Source organism: Sebastes fasciatus, chromosome 5, assembly GCF_043250625.1.
Source record: "Sebastes fasciatus isolate fSebFas1 chromosome 5, fSebFas1.pri, whole genome shotgun sequence".
Taxonomy (NCBI): domain Eukaryota; kingdom Metazoa; phylum Chordata; class Actinopteri; order Perciformes; family Sebastidae; genus Sebastes; species Sebastes fasciatus.
In genome coordinates, this window is record NC_133799.1 from 30,095,219 (window position 1) to 30,118,525 (window position 23,307).

A 23,307-nucleotide genomic window follows, 5' to 3' on the forward strand; every position below is an offset into this window, starting at 1 on the left:
GTTGAATATATGAATTACAGTGCATTACTTTTCATAGGTATAACGGTGTATGAGAACAGCCTGAACTGTACAATTGAGGTTTTTTTCCTGTTAAATCTCAATGCTGCAGAAGGAAACGTGGAAGGTTCCAGATTTCAGCTTCATATACACAGTTTAGACAATCCATCCTCACGCACAATTAAAATCTAAGTCCTAATTTATGTGTTTGACCTATTTTTCACTGACATGTCAGAACATGATGATTCAAAGGTCATACTATATTACAGTATGTCTGCAAGCCAAGGCCTTACAGTAATCATCTCCCATATTCATTTCCTGTCTTGCACTTTATCTAAACATTGAGCTATAACACACTGGTTTCCAAATGTTTTGGCTTGTAACGAATTTTGCACAGACGGTGGCTCTGAGTGGTCACCCTCTTTTGCCTTTTGACAGATGCAAAAAAACAGAAAATCTAACATGTTCTGAAAATATGGACTTGGTGTGCAAAGGCCTTAACTCCTTTAAATGAAGCTGCGTGTTCCTGCAACCCCTCGTTGCAGGTTGCATGTATCTTTGGCAGAGATGTCAGGGTGAGTATGCACAGGGGGATTTACTGTATAAATATCCAGAGAAACGGATCAGTGTCCATCTAGCAGAGAAAGGTTTTATACTTGGCCTAGATCAGACTAAATATTATTTAGAACCAGCCCAACTTGGGATCCTGGATCAAGTGTTGGTCAGTAGGAGCGGAGTAGAACCTGGAAGACGTCTAGTTGTAACACATATACTGTTTATTGGCCGTGCCAAAGTTTGCAAAGGAAGAGTTTAAGTAAAGTAAAATGAGGTGTGATGTAAAGCCTTTAAAATGTTTCCTCTTCGTTCTATAAATTACCACCTGTTTAAAAAGTCTGAATGGCCTTTAGGTGGAAAAATACAGTCTGTTTTTTTTCCGCTGCAGCTTTCTGTGTCTCCGAATCAATCAGCCAGTTTGTTCTACAGGAACGAGCGGATTTGATCTCATCCTGCTGGAGTTTCACATTTCATATCATTTGACCTTTTTCCCAATACAACCCAAACTCTCCACATTCATTCAGCATTACTACGACAAGAACCCCCATCCTATAGCTCTGTCCTTCACTGGAAGGGGAACAGGGTAATTGCAGCAAGCACCTCCAGAGTTATATCAGACCCATAATGCACCTGGCAAAGCTCCCAGAATCCATTACTCTGGCACAGAACCAGAAGCAGAGGAAAACTACGCCTCTCATCTTCTCGATTCAAAACCAAGCAGGCATTATTTAGCTGGCGTTTTATACAGAATGCTTGATTCCAACTTCTAAAAATATGTCCGCATACTGTGGGTTCATTTGTGTCTTTGAGTGAGGCATTAGCTGTGATCATGGATCCTTGCAGCAAGCCATACACACAGCAATATGGAAGCTTTTGAAATAGCTGTTTCGTTTTCAAAAGGAAAATTATGTTTCAAATTTCAGATCAGTTCTGTTGAAGTTTGTGTCCACACTAAAGACAACTTAACTGCAGAAAAATGCTTAAATCTCCACTTTTTAAGTATTTTAAGGTTAAAGGCTTTTAGGAAACAACTTAATGGTTCAATCATTTCCATAATTTAGAGCAGTCTGATGAACAGCAGGGTAAATCTGTCCAATAACACGAGACAGATGTCTCTTTCTGTTTCCTGTCAATGACTGTAACGTGATCGTGGGTCATGAATGCCATCCAGTACCTAAAGGAAGCAGTAATCCTGGGCTTTCAAAAAAAAAAGTCATAATCTTTAAGTGCAGTTAAATAACAGAAACAGAAAAAATATGCCAGGGACAACACCTTGAATGTGTGTGTCAGCCATGTTTCTGAAAGGTTGACACATAAATGAATCAGTGTTTTCCAGAGGTTATAAAATGTCATGTGTTGCTTTCTGTTTTCCAATTAGAAAGTGTTTCACACTATCAGGGTTGTAGTCAAGACCACCTAAACCCACACCAAGTCCTGACCAAGACCAGAGCGTATCGAGACTGAGACAAGACCAAGACTTTGAGGGGTTGAAACCAAGATAAGACCAAGACCAAGGCAGGACAAGACCAAGTCAAGACTAGGCCAGTCCAAATACCACACTGCATGACACACTTGCAATAAAATGTGGAACCTTTAAACCATAGGCACTCCTCAAATTGATCTGAAAGATCCACATTCCAATAATAACACCCACAGAAAACAAAGATTCCTCTTCATTCACCTCTTTTACTGCCATATATACTGTATAATTTCTTTGTTTTCAATGAGCAATCAGTAATGATGTTAACAAATAAATCAGACTATGCACAGGCAATTTAGTGATATCCACGCAGTTGTACTCTTGACTGGTTGAATTAAAAGTAAGTAGTCGAAGTAAAAATGTGGTCGATTCGGAGACGAGACCAAGATCTACAATGTGCACTGTCCAATTAGGGCTAAGCGTGAGTAAGAGGGCAAACAAATCAATGGGGCAACAGAATTTGTCACAACACCAATGTGGATGGAGGGACAACATGAAGACAAAAAGGTGTCTTGACATTTGCCTGCTAGTGAGTCCATCCACAGGATTGGTATTGAGACCAATGAAAGCATGTTTTAATGCGATCAGCAACAGCTACATAAAGGCTGATCTTTTACTGTAACCCATTGCACCCTGGATCAAAAACATGACATCTCACTCCATTAAAACACCAAAACCAATTCTTAACATGCAACAATACCAGCAGCACGAAACACAAAAACTACAATCAGCAGATTCAGTTGATCATATCCGCTGAAAACAAGTACTGTAATGTGATCAGAGACGCTTTGGATTAATGCAGATGTAAAACACAGCTTTCCATTTAAATATAGACCTCTAACTGTGCACTGTGTAACTATATTACTGAACATGGGAAATATGGATATGAGATAGGGATTTGTTATTGGCAGATACTTGATTTTTAATGACCTGGATCAGGACCAGGGGCAAAAGAAGAAAAACCTGGAGTTGCAACATCCTTATGATCCATAGCGTGTATGAGGGAAACAGGATTACTGCATGTACTGTGGAGAGTCAGCGGGAGAGGAGGAAAATCTTTGACTCATGCAGAGTTTCAGTTGCCACATCATCTTCCCAAACACAACTACATAGTGATTACCACAGAGCAGAGACAAGCCTGGACACCTCTCACACACAGCGCTATACGCTAACATTACTGGAGACACATTTCCACTCGTTGTATTTTTCCAGCACCACTTTGTGTTTTATGTTGCTGCCTTATTTAGCCAGCTCTTCTTCTCATCACAACTGCAGCATCAAATGCTTAAACTTCATCCAACAGCATGCTTCATGTGAGACTCAAGGTGAGGACACAGCTTGTATCAGAAAGCACATGTTCTTACCTGCTCAAACTCTCTGAGGCTGTGCATCTGTACCGGTGGGCCTTTATCCGTCTCATCACATGAGAAATCTGCACAGATTGAAAAAGAAGGACGTAAATAGATCAAATTGAACAGGTTTTTTTTAAAGAAAATAGGTTAACAACCTGTAAGTTTGGGCTTCCCATGGCCTGGATGTTTGAGAACCTTGTGAGGTTTTATTATTACCACTATACTGTATGTCATTATAGAAAAAAAGGCAACAGCAGAACGGTCGTTTTACGTACCGTTTGGTAGGAAAGGTGTAAGGACCGTAAGTGATTGTGGGACAGACAACAATGGAAAAACATTGTTATTGAATTTATTATAAGTGTCCATGAACACGAGATACAAGTTTTTACATCAACAGAAAACCCAGGTCCTCCTGCATGGGCCAGCACAAACCGGTCAGTCGTCCAAAACTACGTTCAGTGCCACTTCGCGTTTTTTCACTTAGCTCCAATGTGCTGATTGTGATTGTTCATTTCCTCAATCGTTCTTAATCTTGTTTCATCTTTCAGCTGTGAGATTTATCACCATTTCCATCTGAATGTTTACTAATGAGACCCTGGACATCTTGGTTTGTCCAACGAGTGATCTCCATTGTTCTTTTTCTTAAAACTTCAATTGGTTGTCCTCGTCGATACGGCCATGCATTGTTTAGTTTCAGAATTGAGGGGGGGTGCTATGAATTCCTAACATTTTCAAGGATGCTGTTTCTGACCCCTGACCTCTGATCATGGAAAAGCCTGATGCAACAGACTCTATGGGCCTTTCTTTAACCATCCCCTACACCCTCTGCCTACCCACTTCCACTTCGTTTGCACGTTCCCGTGGAAGGTCCGCCGTATTAAGTGCCATCCCAAACCAATTAGCAGGAAGTGGAAGTGGGTTATATAATCCTCCAAAAGAGAGCCTGCATCGATGCCAACCTACTGGCCATGTGCAACACCGTTTTGTGTTCATCATGGTATACGCTCCGTACAAATGTAGTTTCATGCAACTTCCCGTAAAAAAGTGCTTAAAGTAAGATAGACTTTTAATATGGTCATACAGGCGTTAACAACTTAAAGGTTACATTGTACTGTATTTCGGATCAAGTGTCTTGTCTAGAAAATGGACGTCATTTGATTGTTAAGTGTTGTACTGTGAATCTTTGCACATCCCCTCCTTCTTGATACGAAACCATGGTTACGAAACGTTCCGACAGTTTCCGTCGGAGATAGGGAAGTTCGTCCCAAAGCTTGCTGCTGTATTTATACCCCACACCTTAAAGAAGGGTGCTTCGTTCAGCTGTGAGTGTGACTACAGACAGAGTTCAATCCGGAGTGAGGAGGGTCCGGTTTGAGAAAGGCCCTAAATTGTTATATTGAGCTTGACAGTTAATTCAGCAGCTGACAAACCAATCTCCACTCAGCTTTTGACCGTATCACATGGTCTTCAGCTGGTGCTTAGTTGTCTTGAAACTGTAGATATTAAAAGTTTCCACTATTCTGATCACTGTTAGGACTTTACAGGTCACTCTAAACGTCCTTTGCTGATGAAGACCATGTGATACAGTTAAAAACTATAGAAGAATCTAATATGTGAACCTTGAGTACACTGTTTTTTCTTCAATGGAAGATCAGCAGCTTTTTCAGAAAAGCATATACGTTCTGGGTTTGTCTAGTAGTTTGATGTAAATAAATGCATTTCATCTGTAAACGGCACCATAAATCCTGACTACCTACATCTGAAATAGTTCCACTGCTGCTGGGAATCATCAGTCAAACAGAACGGAGCTGAAATGTAAACACCTCTGGGCTTTCTGAGCAGCATCTCTGAGACGTCCTGATCAACCCTCGCCTCATTATAACCCTATTAAACCTGGATATATGGGCCGTGTCCACACACACACACACACACAGAACCGACATGGTACATTCCCGTCCAGCTGAAACACTTCCAGAGGTCTTAAGACATCTCAAAGCCAAACTTATCGTCTCTAAAAGGCCAGGAGCGTTCCCAGAAACCTCAAAACAGGAGGGATTTGTACAATAGTTTGGGTTTTATTCCTTTAAAAGCGGGGCCAATTGGTCCGCAGTGGAATAGGGGTAGGGGTGGTGGAGCGCCAGATCCCGAGGGGTGTAATCAAGACGGCTTTGGCAGAGCACGGGTTTCTGACGGTTCCTTCAAATTGTGGCACATTAAATATTATTAAAAAGCCGCTCGGTACATAAAGGTAGAAGGTATTCTGGATGGAGGCCTGGAGCAGGCCGGGGTACAAAATATTACACAACACTGATATGAATGACGTACTGGTACAACCATGCAAACACATACACACATAAATACAGTATGTTGTTTTACTGTACTTGTGAGGACCCGCATTGACAGTATGTTCCCTATGTCCAAACCATAATCCCAACCAAACCAAACCTGCATGTCTCGCCTTAAATCAATAGTTTAACATTTTAAGAAACATGCTTATTTTGCTTTCTTTCCAAGAGTGAGAGCTTCAGATGGATATCAATGTAATGTCTGTGTGTTTAAGGGAAAGTTTGCCTATTTTCAGCCAGCTTTGTATCGTTGTAATGTGGGTGGTATATGCAAATGAACGATGTTAGCTGGTTGGCTTCCCTCTGTGTTACCGGCACCCGGAACTCCCCGCTCACGCGCCGGTAAAAGTCCAGATGACACAAAATGACTAGGGCTGTCAAAGTTAACGCGATAACACGTTAAGCCAAATTTGTTTCAATGTCACTAATTTCTTTAACGCATTAACGCAATCGATATTTTGGAAGTTGTAGCGGGCTCAGTTTTAAAGCTAGAGTAAAGATACTGGTATCATATGAAACAAGAAAACCTAAAGAACCCATTGATAACAACAATGTCATACTAGCTTGTTGGAAAGGAGGCTAAATAATGGTCCAAACGTATGCTTAATTTAGGCGAGGAAAACTGTCCTGGCCATTTTCAAAGGGGTCCCTTGACCTCTGAGCTCAAGATATGTGAATGAAAATGGGTTCTATTGGTACCCACGAGTCTCCCCTTTACAGACATGCCCACTTTATGATACTCACATGCAGATTGGGGCAAGTCATAGTCAAGTCGGCACACTGACACACTGACAGCTGTTGTTGCCTGTTGGGCTGCAGTTTGCCATGTTATGATTTGAGTATATTTTTTATGCTAAATCAGTACCTGTGAGGGTTTCTGGACAATATTTGTCATTTTTTTCAGTTGGTAATTGATTTCCACTAATAAATATATACATGTATTTGCATAAAGCAAGTATATTTGCTATATATTTAAATTGTTTCCCTTTCAGTACAGAGCTGGAGTCAGGATGTGATTAGCCTAGCTTAGCACAAAGACTTGAAGCAGGGGGAAACAGCTAGCCTGGCTCTGTCTAAAGTTAAAAATAGACCATGAGGAAAACCTCTAAAGCTCAATAATGACCATGTTGTATCTTGCATGTTTAACCTTTATATCAGGTATATCCATATTCTCATCTTGGAAAAAAGCAAATGAGCATAGATCCCAAAATATTGAATAATTGCAACTCAAGACAATGACCGCACAAATCAGATAATGTATCAAATGAAAATGGCCCAAATCACATTACAAATGTCTGATTATCTGTGATCTCTTTCCTGTTCACACTATCACTAAAAAACACACCTGGTACCACTTTATTTTCACAGGTCCCACAGTTTCCTACTAATTTCCTCGAAAGGAACTGTTATATAAGTGTATATTCTTAAAACGGTTCCTGAGAAGCATTATGTTCTAATTACAGGGGAAAGTGCTCACTTGGTACACTTCCAATCAATTAATTCAAATGAATTGCCAGTCCAAACTTTTAGAGTCTTTTAGTTGGTAAACAGCTGGATAAATAAACAAGAAACAACATTAAATTTCCAATAAAATACTAACAATTACTTGAGTTTAAATAGATCTCTGTTCGTTTTTACAGTCATTAAAACTTCTAGCTCAGCGTTTTAAGGAAATTAAACTCCAAACTACTTTATCATTTCTTGGTTCTTTCTTAGACCCACAAACAGATGAATAGGTACTGTCTCAGAATATGTTATATCTGTCTTTTCTACTACTATTAGTACCAAATCACAAAGTTCTTTCAAGGACATGTCCTAGGAAATTATGAGGCAATTACAGAACCTGTAAAATTAAGCGTTACCAAAATAATCAGATTAAGACCAATTTTACCTGCCGTGTTGTCTAAATGTAGCCAAAGTCATCAAACACAGAAAAGTACAAGAACACACACACACACCTCTAGTATTAAAGAGGTGGTGGCTGTTAACCACACACACTCAGTCGTTCATATATAGACTCATAGTGGCAACAGACTGTTGCTCCTACAAACAGTTAATTAGTCAACACAGGAGCTTGTATCAGGAGGGTGGTAAACTGTAATGAGGTGTTTTTACTGGTTTTTTTCCTGGAAAATTAACCAGTAAAGACTACCAGGTAAGACAAATGAGACAAATAACACATTGATTATTTAAAAGCCTATCAACAAAGAGGATTAAATGTATATTTAGGATATTTACTTACCCATCATTGGTCCGATGCTCTTTGGCCTGGCCCGTTTCTCTGCACCACAGTGCCTGAAACAAGAGACATGCAGCTATCAGCCCAGTTCTCTCAGTCTCAACACTGTCCCACGTGTCTTCACACTCCTCATCTCTGCACTGAAACCTGTTTTTCCACATTTATGGTAACGAACTATCTTTCCACCTATGGTATACAACCCTACCTGCTGGTGTCCCCCGTCTGCTTCACATGCCACTGAATGTAAATTCTCAAAAAGCACAGCAGCAGCAGAGGGTTCAAAAATAGTCCAGGATGATTCCAGACTAGCTTCCCACTGCCATGTCAGAGACAGCAGGCACACTCACACACTGGTGGTGGAAACTGAGTCAGCGCATGCTTTAAGTCACACAGCCATCACTCACCAGCCGAGAACAGTAAACAAAGACGGAGAGAGGAATCCTTCCACCGACTGGCCCAGACTTTATTAACAAATTACACCCTCAGAGGCTTTCTGAGAGTATTTATTCTTAATAGAGTCACATTAATTGTTAGTTTAGCTAATGAAATGACTTCATTGGTTGGTAAAGTGAGGGATTGTGGGTTTTATTTACCTAAAAGAGTAAAAAAAAAAACTGTTCTGGCTTCTGATTATGTAGCTCTCTCTCAACGTGGCTTAAAGTTGATCAATGAGGAGGATGTTTTTTAGGATCAGAGGAGGATTTTCTCCCCATTAGCACCTCCTTGGAGGCTTTCATGAATAATCAATGAGCAAGATTAAGTCGAAACGGGGCTGTAAAGGCTTCTTTTATTAAGTAAAGTGAAGATCAGGCAGCTTCACGTCAGGGTGAGAATGTAATTAGCCTCGACTCATCGTCTCTGAATAACACAGGAATCAAAGGATTTTAGTGCGATGAGCGGATTAACACCATCTTGACCACCTAGGTGTGTGTGTGTGTGTGTGTGCTGGTCATTACTACCAGACCTCCATGCTGGTCTGACCACTTGGTGATGACAGCTGGAGGAGCAAAGAACTGTGAGTACATGTGTGACAATATGAAGCTGAGTAGACGACAGAAAAGGCCTCGGACAGCAGCTGTGTGTTGTCGCGTGAGAACAACATTTGTGCTCTCATGTGTGGGATGTCTCAACAAACTGATGCAACCAACACTTGCAATACACCGCTAACCTACAGTAGACCAGGATTTCTGAAGGGACACTAACCTCTTAATCCATTATTCCTCCCTTAAATGTCCCATTAAAGTCCATTTTACAACACAATAATATATATTCTGTATAATCGTCCCAGCACTTCATTGAAACTGTGTGTAGCAGATATGGGGGATAAATCAATTTAATATTGGGGGTATATTAAATATCGTCAGACAGCACTAAAGGTCATCTCTAAATTACTGAGACGTATCTAGATCAGTTGATCAGTGAATTTGGAGTTTAATTAGTGAGGTGTTATTAATCAAGTAAAAATACTGAGCAATTGTTGGTTAGAGCTTCTAAGATATTAAGTGTTGCTTGATTCTGTAAACTGCCTTCAGGTTCTTCAACTGTTTTGCAGTGTAAATAAGAAGTGTTTAGGGATGCAATACTCGACTTCAAACAACTAGTGCTAACAAAGAAGGATCTGTAGCTACATGTGTACAGTAAAATTTGCACTTGAACGCACCACAGAGAACACACAAGTGATCGGATGTCTGCGCTCCTAATCCAGAAAGGATCAACGAACAACAAACAAGTAAAGTAACCAAACATTTTCACACCAGCGACAATTGAACTTAAGTTATTAAAACGTTTATTTTCTCCACTTTCCACTGATGTTGTGTAGGGTAGAATCAATCGATGATGAACAGGCAAGCAGACTGCTCTCTCCCACTGACTGCCTTGTCCTGGTGGACGAGATATAAAAAATGGTGACCATTGACTGCAGAATCCCCTGTTTCAGGTTGCTATCAATGTTTCCTGTCATCTCTCTATTTTTGACTCTCAATAAAGGCGTAAAATGCTCCAAAAATACTTAATAAACTGACATGAGCCAACTAAAGCAACACTGTGGGACACACCACAAACATTATGAATGGTAGTCGGCCACAGATGATCAGCAACGGTTGGAACTCATCAGCCAGCTGTTACTGTGTTGTGTAGAGCTCTAAGATATCCGTTTGAGCTATGGAAACTTTTTGGCTATGTGTAATAATTGTTGATATTTAGAGACTAATTGAGCAATTATCCAAAAAAACAAAACTGATGTATCAAAAATGCAAAGTCTCGATTATATCCATGTGTTAATATTGAAGTATTCTGCCACAAATTTTGTGATATTTGGTTTTGTTAATATTGTCCTGTCCTTGTTATACTGTATAGTACTGTACAATGACTGTTATTCCAACTCAAGAAGTTTTAAATGGCTGCAAATTTACATCCAAAAGAAATATTCTAGATATATTTGGATATATCATTTTAACTCGCTCACCAGCGGCATGGGTCAGTAATTACAACGTCATGCTGTTCAGACAAACTTTGTTCAAACCCACATAAGTTTATTTTATACGATAGTGGAGATCCTAAAGTTTCCAAACATGTCACACTGAACTTTTTTTCCAAATGACATTTAGAATATATCCTTCTGATGGAATGGTGCAGCCATAAAAAACAAAAAACATGGAGTCTTGAGTTTGAATATTTCACTCAGTTTAAACATCCTTCAGCTTCAATCAGGTGCTGTAATTGGATGATAAATTATATACTGTATATTGCTGCCTTCAAATGGAACTTGTGAGCTCATGGTTACAACATTTAAGTCGTGTACATGATATGCTTGGTGTTCAAGTGGTTAAAGTGAGAACACTGTTGCTAGGCAACGACAACATGGACGCTGTTTAGAAACCACTGAGGCTAACAATTTAGCAAGCTATAGCGAGCAGGTAATGTAATGCAGGAAATGCACGGGCGAAAGAAAAAGATGAGGCTGTTGGGAATGTCAACATTTTCCCCAGACATATTATAAAATTACAAAGATATGACTAATATAACAATATATCAACTAACCTTCCACAGAAAAATTAACTTCCAAGGCCTCCGCCATTTCTAAAAAACGTCAACAAACACGTCACAACAAGTGAACTCTGAGTTTTAAGAAAATTTCTACTTGATCGTGATTACCACAAGAGGGGGGCGTTCACATGCACTCTCTTCTCGTGAACGCGGTAAACACAACCCCATTTGAAGGCAGCATAATGATAGAGTCAGACAGAGTGGAATAAGACCCTAAACTTATTTACATGCAAGGGGAAAACTGTACAGTAAGTTAAAGAGTTAAACACGTATCTAACATATTAACCATGACTAAAAGTTCTGTGGCTTTGACAATATGCATAACAGACAGACTGTTGTGTCTTGTCACTCTTATGTCTCTAGTGACAGACATGAAGAGGTTAAAATGACAGTAGTGGCCAAAGATAATTCAGGCGTTTGCTTTAAAACGACTGAAACCGGCTCAGCCAATAGCTGCCCATCATCCAGAAACACCACATGTGGGAGTCCAGACCTCATTATGTAACACTGGCACAAAGGTCCTCTTTTCATTGCGAGGTAAAAAGACGACTTTTTACTTTGTGCATCTGCATTCAGCGCAGAGGAGAGGCTTTTCTATTCACATTACATTCATGAATGCACACAGGCATACATACAGAAAACCACAGTTCACAAACAACACTGACCCCCATGACTCATCACTAGAGTTGTTATTATCCAAAAAGCCTTACCTTCCTCTATAAAGATATTCACTCATTTTTCAGCTGCTTGAAATAAAAAAACAAAAACACAAAATACTCTTCCAGCTGCTCCAACAACTGCTCTCCTAGTATATCTCCTCAACTGTCAGGTGAGTCAGTCTGACTGCCTGCACAGACCTGAACACATCCGTTTATCTTCCAGCTGCCCAGCAGAGCTCCAGCAGACAGTCAGACGCGGCCAAAAAATACCAATGGAAGAAGCAGAGCTGTGAGCTGGTACTGTGGGAATCTTCCAGCCAGTTGTTTGTGACTCCTCAGACCCGGAGCAGAGTGACCACAGTCAGGCTCGTTTGGCCGCGAAGCTCCCGGAAGAGCGAGCCAAGCACCCAGGCAGTCATTTGACGTGGCAGAGAGCAGCAGCAGCAGCAGCAGAGAGAGAGGAGGTAAACACCAGTGGGGAGCAAAGGTACACACACTGCCTGGTTCAGCATGAAAGACTGATCTGTTTCAGCATGCTCCAAAACAGACGCTTCACTAGGTGTGTGTGTGTGTGTGTGTCAGAATGTGTGCAAACCACACCAACGTCTTCCTGCCATTGCTGGTAAAACAGTCACTAAGCTGTCAATTGACTCTTTGCCTCTGGTAGTTTTTGGAGGCAGGGTGGAGCACGAGAAGGGCACCCATATGTGTGTGTGTCTGTTTGGTTGTGTGTGTGTGTGTGTGTGTGTGTGTTTATGCATTCCCTCCTCCCCCTGCAGGTGTGTGTGACATGTTGGAGCACGTTTCCAGCAGGTAAAACAAGGTTTGAATCCACACACTAACCTCCTCCAGCCGGCCTGCAGGTTACGTACACACATACACGCGCACAGATGACAGATCTGAGGATCTTTCTTATAAAACCACATTAGTCTATTATTTCTCTCTTAGAAAAGCAGTTCGAAAGACAAAACAGTGCAGCTGTATTGACTTGATTCAAACAGACAGGCAGCACAACGAGGCTGGTGGAGGGAGCTCGGGATCAAAGACAGACGGCGGCGGGCCCAGAGTCTGGATCAACGGCCGTGGAAATTCCTCCACAGTGCTTCTCCAAACCGGAGGGTGTGGTCTGCTGGAGTGTGTGTCTGCATGTATGTCTCTTTGTGTGCATGCTCTGGACAAAAAAAAAGTGTTTTAGTTTGAACTTAAACTACTTTTTCCGGGTGCTTTAGTTCATTACCGACAATAATAAAACGGTGCCCTCAAAACCCGCTGCCCGATGACCTATCCTAACCTTAACCATTCAAGGTCAATGCCTTTGTCTCGCGAGAGTTTCGCAACTTGGGGATTACCTTCTAGACACAACCCTTATTTACCATAACTGAACAGAGAAACAGACAAACTATACAGGGTCATCCTGAAGTCTGACCTGCTCCCATTTCAATTTACTGCTGCTTTTTGCTGTTACTGCAAATTCTGTTTCAGAATCAGTTTCAAATTAAAACACCTGCAGCTGTTCAGGGTACACAATTCCTTCTATACTCTGGAAGGCTTTTATTGTGAAACATCTACAGGAAGTGTTGAGTTTCATTAACAGCGGCTTAAAGGGAACAGTATGTAACATTTAGGGGGATCTATGGGAAGAAATGGAATATAATATTTAAAAAGTATGTTTTCTTTAGCGTATAATCACCTGAAAAAAGAATCGTTGTGTTTTCGTTACTTTAGAACGAGCTGTTCATATCTACATACGGAGCTGGTCTTCTTCACAGAGGCGGCCGCCATGTTTCTACTGTAGCCCAAATACAAACCAAACACTGGCTCTAGATAGAGACATTCACGTTTTCACATTGGCCACTGTAGTCCTCCTACGCGTTTAGCACACAGGAGAAGTTTCAGTTGGTTGCAATCTGCAACCTCACCGCTAGACGCTGCAAAATCCTACACACTGCACCTTTAAAGGGGAAACACCACCTAAATTAAGAATTCAAATATGTTATTTCCATGGCCAAGTAAAGTTCAATCAATATATCTGTGAACAGGAGGTACTCTCTCTCAAAGCCAGAAACCAGAGAAGTAAGTCTCAAAATTGTGATGTCATAGGATATAAAGTGTGGAGCTCCTCCATAGATAATGAATGGGAGACTGATTTTGTGGACCCACAGAATGTTTATTTTCTTTTCCATACCCAAATGAGCTTTATTCTATTGCAGTGTTGTCAGTTGTGAAAAAGAAAATATACTCAGAACAACCTGGGTGCTCTCAGTGTCATCTAGAACATCTCTCCCGATTCATTGTCTATGGAGCAGTTCCACACTTTATACCTGATGACATCACAAGTTTGAGTTTTAGCACTCTAGTTTTTGGATTTGGAAGAGAGTTGTTCATGTTTACTAATATTTATGGACTGTCCTAGACTGTACTTTTAGATCTGTGTAAATGAGGTGTAAAACATGCGGTATGGCCCTTTAAAGAACTAAAACAGAATTTTTCTGAAAAACCTGCAGCATGAGGGAGTAAAAGTTTTTTGCTAAATACATTCCAGATTCTTTGTGTAACCTGAACTCTGCATAGACAGACACATGTAATGTTGGCTTATGCTAAAATTCAAGGAATCTCTCTCCCTTACTTTCTCCTCCTTTTCTCTCTCTCTCTCGACCAGCAGAAGTCTCCTCACACACCTGCCTCACATTCCACGCATGCAGCCGGTTCAATCAGGAGTGCTGAGGGGCTGTGGGAGTGCAGGCACGCAGTCTGAGCCGGCCTGTAGCCCTGCAGGTCTGAGCAGGGGAGGAGACAGAACATCAGGAGGGTGGACCGAGAGGCTTCCCTCTGCTGAGCCAAACACGTTATGCAATCAGCCAAAATAACATCCCTTCACTCTCTGTGATTTACTGCTCAGCTCACTTGGAGTCTCAGATGTTTATTATTGTGTTTTATCTTTCTGTATTGAGCTTATAGTCTAAGACATTGGTCACAGACGCTTGGCCAGTGGCCCTACTTTTCAAACTCTATAGGTAACCCTCTAGTGTCAGTTTTGGATGCCTCAGGGACAGCGGGTCAGCTTCTGCTTGTTACATGCACACAATCTTTTTTCAAAATAAACTTCCAGCGTAGGTTTATCTAGTTTTTTTAGGTTTTACTTACGCAACAAAACTACTTGGTCAGGCTTAGGAAAAGACTGTGGTTTGGGTTAAAATAAGCAAGTTTGTTACGTAACTGCTAAGTAGGTAACGTACATCATGAAACAAAACTACGGTAAAGTAAGTCAGCGTTGACTTGGTTTCACACTTGATACGAACAGCAGTTCCCGGGGTGAAAGTCCTGTGTTTGTTGTAACGCCACTGCCATTATTACTTTAATCCAAACCGCAATCTTTTCCTAAACCTAACCCAGTAGTTTTGTTGTCTAAACCTATTCAAGTTGTTTCCTAATATGGAAGTTTATTTTGAAAAGATTGTATGCATGTAATGTGTGGAACAAAATGAGAATTAACTTTTTGTAAGATAACATACGAACCGTTGTATGAGGATACGTTGTGGATTTACATTGGAGTTAGTTGAAAGCCCGGTACGTCTCATACGGACGTTAATGGGTGCCTCATGCATTGGTATCAGACGCCGAGGGGCTCTGACCAAGCTGCGGTACTAGACGAGTTGGGAGTGAAAACAGGCCGACCTGAGGATCCTCCAAAGGGGTCTCATGGTGATGTGAGGGATCGTGAGATGTTTAACAAAATAGGAAGCAAAAATTTGATTTTTCATTTATGAAAAACTTGCTAGTTTTACCTCTTCAGGACTTTAAAAAGTAAATAAACTGAACAAACTGAAGGCCACATCAGCTTTTGGTTGAGCTGCTCGCAAAACAGAGTTCTGCAACCTGTGACAAGAGCTTGCGAGTAGACATTGCTTTTTTAAAAGGGTCATCACAAGCCCAAAAAGTTCTAATTAAGAGTTGTCACATACAGTCTATAAGGCTAGCCTTCTGAGGCTGTGTGAAATCAGATTTTCTAGAGGATGAGTTTCTATGAACGGGGTCAGAGAGAAACAACGAGACCAGGTCAGTTTGTTCTGAATTTAGAGTCAGTCAAGTTGGGGATGTGACAGCTTGATCTTCTGACACACTGAGTTCATCACAAAGTTGAGTGATGTTAGAGGGTTGTTATTTTGGTTTGAGGTGAGGCCGTCCTCTCAGCTCCCTGACTGACTGAAGGAGGGACGGAGTTACAGGAAGAGAAGACGAAAACAGACCTGAGGAAGATGAGGGGGAGTCTGTTGACAGTCATATATTTACACCCTGTGATTATCCTGATCACACCTTTCCTCCACTCGTCCCTTATTCTTTCCTCCTTTCTTCCCATGTAGCCTTCCTCCCTCACTGACTTCCTCCTTTTCCTTCTCTGTTTAGGCAGCTGTCACCAGATCAGCTCTGACAGCGCCTTCACCGACCAAACCTCCATCTCCTAAACCTCCTACTTTCAGACTAAATACTATAAAGCTGCACTTCAAGCCATTTCACACACAGATTAATCTAGACATAATTAATACATGACACAGTTATCTGTAGATGGAAAACACAGTTTGCAACCTACAACTGAACATCACCAAAAAAAAAAGAAAAAAGACACAAACACTGACAGAAGGTAGAAACATCAGCTGGCAGGCCAAGCTCCAACTTTAACTTCAGCAACATAACTGACACAAGTAATCAATATGCACATACACTGATATCTAAACTAATAGAGACGTACAGAATACAGCATACCAGTAACTTCGACAGAGTCCGACAGGTGTTTAAAGATGTCAAAGACAACAAAATGTTGTTTGGGCAAAATATAAGCCTATATTTAGGAATCACCTGGTTTAGTTTGTGAACCTCAAAGCTTCACTGTGAGAACTGGATGCTCGAGAGTGTAGACTGTGTGCAGATTGAACAGTGGCGTGTCCAGAATGTTTTCACTGGGGCGGCCCAAATGGGACCCCTGACCAAGCGGCAACCTCCGGGTCTGAGAAGTGAAGCCAATGCTGAAGTGCATTTAACTTGCATTCTATCTAATAGCCAGCAGGGGGCGACTCCTCTGGTTGCAAAAAGAAGACAGATTGTATTGAAGTCTATGAGAAAATGAGCCTACTTCTCACTTGATTTATTACCTCAGTAAACATTGTAAACATGAGTTTATGGTCTCAATCGCTAGTTTCAAGTCTTCTTCAATACAGCATGATGTTGATTTAGTAAATTATGCTCCCATTTAGAGTCAAATACACCATAAAGCAGGGGATGTTTTAGGGCGTGACTACCTTATGATTGATAGGTCGCTACCACGGTGTTGTCCGGTCTGAGAGTTGTCCGTGTTTTCGTTTTACAACTTTAATTGTAACATTTTGGTCGCCTAAAAATATCTTATTCAGCGTTGAGTTGTACTTAGCTCCACCCTGTGTCACTTCTGGTTGCAAGGAACCAAGATGGCGACGGCCAAAATGCCAGGTCGAGGCTTCAAAATGGCAGTCCACAAACCAGTGTGTGACGTCACGGTGACTACATCCACTTCTTATATACAGTCTGTGCCCCCGATACCTGCTAAACTCCATAATCACTTTTCAAATCTCAGGAATTCAAATCTCAGCGTTCCTCGTGATTTGTGGGAAGTGCCTTCGCGCCCGCAGCATCCCCAGTAAGATCTGCCTTAAATGTTTGTCCTGAGATCACTCTCATGATTACCAACCCAGCTGCTCTCTGATCAATTAATACCAAAGGATAACAGAACATGAGGAGATGAGTGATCGGTTTTAGATTTCACCCAGAAGGTTTGATCCCGACATCAGAAACTCATTTGAGTAATTGGAGTAAATCTACGACCCATCAGACATGTGATTTAAGAAAAACCTTCTCTGTTGCAGCTCCACTTTGTGGTTAAGGCTGATAAAGACAGGTGCCCTTTTTTACATAATCTTGCCTGGACTGTATGTTATTCCAACATGAGATTAAGAGGTATTTTTGGAATCGTTCTCCCAACACCATCTGTAGAGAATAAAACACAGACCTCCTGACTCCCTCTGATTACATCCAGGGCCTGTAGTGTAGTGTGTACCTTCTCTCTGTTGGGAGGGATGTAACTGTCTAATTAACAAGGTCATTTCTGTATAAGCTGTCAATGAGTATCTCTCAGAATGTGCACTGTTTATAAGGCCAAGAGCCTGTCAGAGAGATCTAGAGGGATGAGACGTTGTTCAAAAGTGCGGCCAAAAACCATCCAGGAAACTTCATGCTTCGGCTGGTGTAATGTTAATCTAATCATAACAGCAACGTGATGAGTTCAATGAAACAAAATCTACATCCAGACACGGACACATGATGTGATCTGCAGAGCTTTGTTTGGTTCAGTGAGAGCATGTGGGCATTAGTATTGTCCTGCAGATGTTTTCACTGAAACATCTGCATTTATTATTTATAAGCATCATACCAACCCCCCCATCCGAGGCTCATATTACTAAACACCACTTTTACAAATAATCAATAAGTCAGTGTGATGTTTTGGCTCAATAATACCAATAACCTCTTAGTGGTGGCCGACCCATTGCAGCATACAAACACAGCAATGCTAAGGGAAATAACTAATAGCAGCAAAATGTATGCAAAACTTACTCAAAGTTAAGTAAAGTATACTTTCAGTGGTAAGTAAAATCCGTATATCTACCGTTTGGGGGATTTTCAGATCAGATGAGAAGAAGAAGAAGAAAGGAAGACAAATGAAATGAATAAGGAAATGTGGCCATATATCAGATTCCAGTGTGAACTGGTCACAGTCCTGAACTGACCTGCATGTGCAAAAGAACAAAAACAAAGATATCACACGCAGCATAATGTTGTATGGAAGTAAACATGGAGGCCACTGAAGTCAGCGTTTATGGTTTCATTTAGAAGTTGATGTGCAGTGGAAGCAAGATGATAATGTCAGCAGATGATAATGAGGAGGAGGAGACAAATTTTGAATTATAGCTTTTTGTGGAGTAATTGCTGCTACTTCTGTACGGAAGTGTGTGTGTGTGTGGATATAGAGTCAGAGACATAAAAGTCGCATGAATGATTGGTCGGACTGAGGACGCACTGCAAAAAAAATTTTTTTAAAATCAGACCTATATCTGCATTTACTGTATATAGCGCCTTTCTAATCTTCACTCAAAGGGCTTTACACTACATGTCAACATTCACACACATTCATACATTGATGGCAGAAGAGGCTATACAAGGTGCCAACGTGCATCTTCAGGATCTAATTTAAATGCTCATTCACACACACTCACACACCGATGACTCAGCCTTCGGGAGCAATTTGCCCAAGGACACTTCGACACTTCGAACCGCCCATCTTCCGATTAGTGGACGACCCGCTGTAACTCCTGAGCCACAGCCGCCCCAAATGTCAATGTGAAGTCTGGTTATACATTTCCAGTCTGATTAGTGCTGGCTTTAGGTCAGCAGGTCAAAGTACAGCTCAGAGATGAGTGAGCCCCTACATGAGTTCAAGAAGCTGGACTGAACCTCACCGACCAGTTCAAGTCAGAAAGTTAATATCCTACACAGGCTTTTTCATTGGTCCATTTCATGTGACGTATTAATCAGTGACTGATCACCTGAAGGCAAATAAGCAATTACTACGTGAAAAAAAACAGTTTGGACAAAAACATGCAGGCTCCTCCGGTAAAAAAAGTCTCACCTTTTGCTGCAACGTCATCCGGCAAAACAGTTCAGTTGCCAATAGAATGAGTGTAGGTGCACATTCAGTTCATACACGAACGTCGTATTTCTACTGTATTTCTCTGCATTTATTACAGTACTTGTAACATGCAACATTACAGCACTACTTTTTGTGCAATCTGAGCCACTGTCTGCCACGACTCTGCATGTAAACTATTAATTAAAAATCGATACAGTGTTTGAGAATCAGTACAGTTTCACAAAACGTATGTCGATACTCAGGTGTATCCATCCTTTCTGGCACCCCTATTGTAATGTTGTGCTATTTATACACTTTCCCATGAGATCGGATTCCATTGTTTAATCTGTGCCTGAAGCAACACACCCCCACCAATGCAGCCCCTTGCATTGTTTTAATGCAATTTCACTCTGAATGCTAAACTGGCTAAATCTAGCATTTTCAGGATGATTTCACATCATCCACACGGAAGTGCCAAAACGATAGGAAACATCACAATATCTTCTTCTTCATGCAACATAACCTCAACTGTGTCTGAGCATGGTGACCTACTGTAAGTCCATAAGTCGATAAGTCAAAATCCACTTTGGAGAGCATTTTTTGAAAAGCTTAGTTTTTGTGTGTAAAAAACACTGGCTCAGTGTGGATAGAGAGCTAAAACAGAGAGAAAAGGCTCAGTGTGGACAAAGTCTGGGGTCCCACTGTGTCTGTGGTCACACTTCTCCTGCTCTGCCTGCATCTGATGATCTGTGAATGGTTTGTATGCGGTTTGACTCAGAGCTGTGCCTCTTATTATCCCAGTAAGAATGACCAACATACCGTAGTGGGATTTGCATACAACCACAACCTTATTGTAATACTTTAAATCTATTAATATGTGGATTTAAAAAAGGAACATGTCAGTGTTTTTCATGTTTTAGCCTATTTACTGCCGACATATCCCAAAGCAATGTGTTTCAAATAGGGCTGTCAAAGTGAATAACGTATAATAACTTACTAACGCCAATTCATTTTAATGCCACTAACTTCTTTAACGCATCAAATGAACCTAAAAAAAATCAAAGGAATCCATTGGTAGCAACCATGTCATACTAAAATAAAAAATAATAATAATAAGAATAATTTTAGCGAGGAAAAACTGTCATGGCCATTTTCAAAAGGGTCCCTTGACCTCTGACCTCAAGATATGTGAATGAAAATGGGTTCTATGGGTACCCACAAGTCTCCCCTTTACAGACATGCCCACTTTATGATAATCACATGCAGTTTGGGGCAAGTCATAGTCAAGTCAGCACACTGACACACTGACAGCTGTTGTTGCATGTTGGGCTGCAGTTTGCCATGTTATGATTTCAGCATATTTTTATGCTAAATGCAGTACCTGTGAGGGTTTCTGGACAATATCTGTCAGTGTTCTGTGCTGTTAATTAATTTTCAATAATAAATATATACATTTATTTGCATTAAGCAGCATATTTGTCCACTCCCATGTTGATAAGAGCATCAAATACTTGACAAATCTCCCTTTTGAATAGATAAAAAATGTGTGATTAATTTGCGATTAACTATGGATAATCATGCAATTAAATATTTTAATCAATTGACAGCCCTATAGTTTAAGATTTATGAATGTGTTTTGCTTCTTGTAGCCGCCGGCCACCATTCATTCACTGCAAAAAAAAAAAAAAAAAACTTTGAGAGGCCCAAAACTTGCTTGATAACTATCATTCAAACGCACACACACACCCACAGGCAAAACTCCTCACACACACACACACACACACACACAAAACTCCTCACGCACACACACACACACACACACACACACAGACACACACACATACACATTGGGCCTGCTGAGTGTCTACAGCTCAGAAATCAATGAATCAATACTGAACAGGAAACAGCTATTGGCTCAGGACATCAGACAGCTGTCACCAACTGACAACATCAACACTCTGGATCCTGGTTTAAAATCAACTCCAACACAACACACAGTGAGCCTGCAGGGCAAAGGAGACAATGATGGAACTATAAACTATATATAAACTATAAGCTGCAATAAAAGCAACACATTAAATCACATAATACAGTATACTAATAGGCCTATATCCATATAAAGCAATGCTGTTATCACACTCTTCATCAATAACAATATGTATAGCAGTTATATCACACACTATGCAGCAGCAGCAGCACACAGTGTATTATTACCTCTCAGTGCCTGTCTAGTGGTGTGTGTGGCGGTGACAGCAGCGGTCTCCTCTCCATCTTCCTCTAATCACGTCGACGGGATCCTCCGCGCACATCACCGGATCACCGGGTATCCTTTAATTAACCGTCTGTCATCCAGCCCCGATTACAAGCCCGGATCCATCCGCCAGCATCCCCGATTACCACCTCGATCTGGAGTCAGAGATGATGCTGATGCTGCTGCTGCTCAGACGCGCCACAGCCGATGCTCCCGTTTCAGCTCATTGGTCGGTACCCTCCTCCTCCTCCTCCTCTTCCTCTCATCGGTGCGGTGTACCCAAAGATCAAAAGGAAAGCCTCAATCCACGTTACGCAGACGTGTGAACAGAAGGGACATGGAGGTCATGCCCGGAGGAAAGACGCACTAATGTAAACAGATGATGGGGGAGTCCCCAACTGCGTCACACAAAGTAGGGAGTATAAGTAATCATCATTAAGGTTATCATGTAGGACACTGAGGTCATGTCCTCTGGGAATGTGGTGAGTTTAACAATTAGCCCACTCAAAAATGACCCATGGTGAGTATCTTTAAAGGGGATGTTTTAGGGGATAAAAATTGTTGCAAAATGTTTCAGAAGTCAGTTTGAAAAGATAAAGAAATACATGAAATATCATAAATAAATTATATGATATGCATACATTTCTTGATTCCTGACCTTTTTCTAAAATTCTGGATATTTTCTCAAGCAAAACCAAAACTGGAAAAAACTCTTGCTTGCAAAATGTGTTAAAAGTGGAGAGTGCTACCTCCACATTATTATCACATTTTGAAAAGCAAGATGTTTTCCAGTTTTGATTTGATGGAGAAAATATCTCAACTTTGGAGGTTCTTGTAGACTACTTGACCATTTCCATTTTATCCTACTTTATACATCTACTTCACTACATTTCATTTCCTTGAAAATCTCCAGAGCGACTTTATTTTTAATTTTCAGTCTGCTTGCCCTGTTCCCTCCGACTGATATAATGATATGCTCATTGTAATCTATCTGTATGTTGCTCTCTGTTTGTCCCACTTCAACTCACATGATTTATTCTATTTTCTTCCAGTTCTTTGTTTTATATTTTTATGTCCTCAGTTCTCCCACACAGCAGATCTACTTCCTCCAAATGAGCCTGTGCCAACAATTGCTTTTATGTCACCTGGTGGCCAAATGCTGAACTACACTCCTTTGGGTTTGGATGTGTGTGTGTGTGTGTGCTGACTTGAATTACTCAAATAGTTGTGAGTGTATATATGAGATGACCAGTCTGGATCCATGTGGGCCCAATGTGTTTTCTCTGTATGAGTGAGGAGTCTCTCTGCAGATTACATATCCACTCTGCAAGGTCTGATCAGACGGCCACACCGCACTCGGACTTCTGAACCTACTTTGTGCATGTTATCACTATAAGGAAATCTACAGAGAGAAAGAAAATGCGTAACACAGAAACAGAGTAAGAATTGTCACTGTCAAGGAATAGCTCATCAATACACGTATTTTCTTTCTTTCTGAGTGTGAGATGTTCAGATGAATATCAACGTCATGTCTGTGTGCGACCCGATGTCAGGCCAAAGCGTCTAACAGACCCGCCTGTCCACCAGAATATAGCGTGTCAGTGTCACGTTTTGCCAATACATATGGAAATAACATAAGTACGGAAAACACATCACAAACGTATACAAAACAA

General features: G+C 41.0%; 1 protein-coding gene across 3 annotated transcripts in view; it reads right to left on the reverse strand.

The window, feature by feature from the left end:
• Nucleotides 1-21,960, reverse strand: part of pde4dip (phosphodiesterase 4D interacting protein) — a 125,245-nt gene extending 103,285 nt beyond the window's left edge. The window contains exons 1-3 of one of the 3 annotated variants that reach the window (XM_074636370.1): nt 21,598-21,960; nt 7,972-8,024; nt 3,397-3,464 (exon numbers count right to left, since the gene is read on the reverse strand). In XM_074636370.1, the coding sequence (XP_074492471.1) occupies nt 3,397-3,464; nt 7,972-7,978 (75 nt within the window). In that variant the 5' untranslated portion in view covers nt 7,979-8,024; nt 21,598-21,960. Of the gene's footprint in view, nt 1-3,396; nt 3,465-7,971; nt 8,025-8,173; nt 8,324-11,723; nt 12,306-21,597 lie in introns of those variants that run through there. The other 2 variants (XM_074636368.1, XM_074636369.1) reach the window with 2 other exon arrangements.
• Between the last annotated feature and the right edge of the window lie 1,347 nt (nt 21,961-23,307).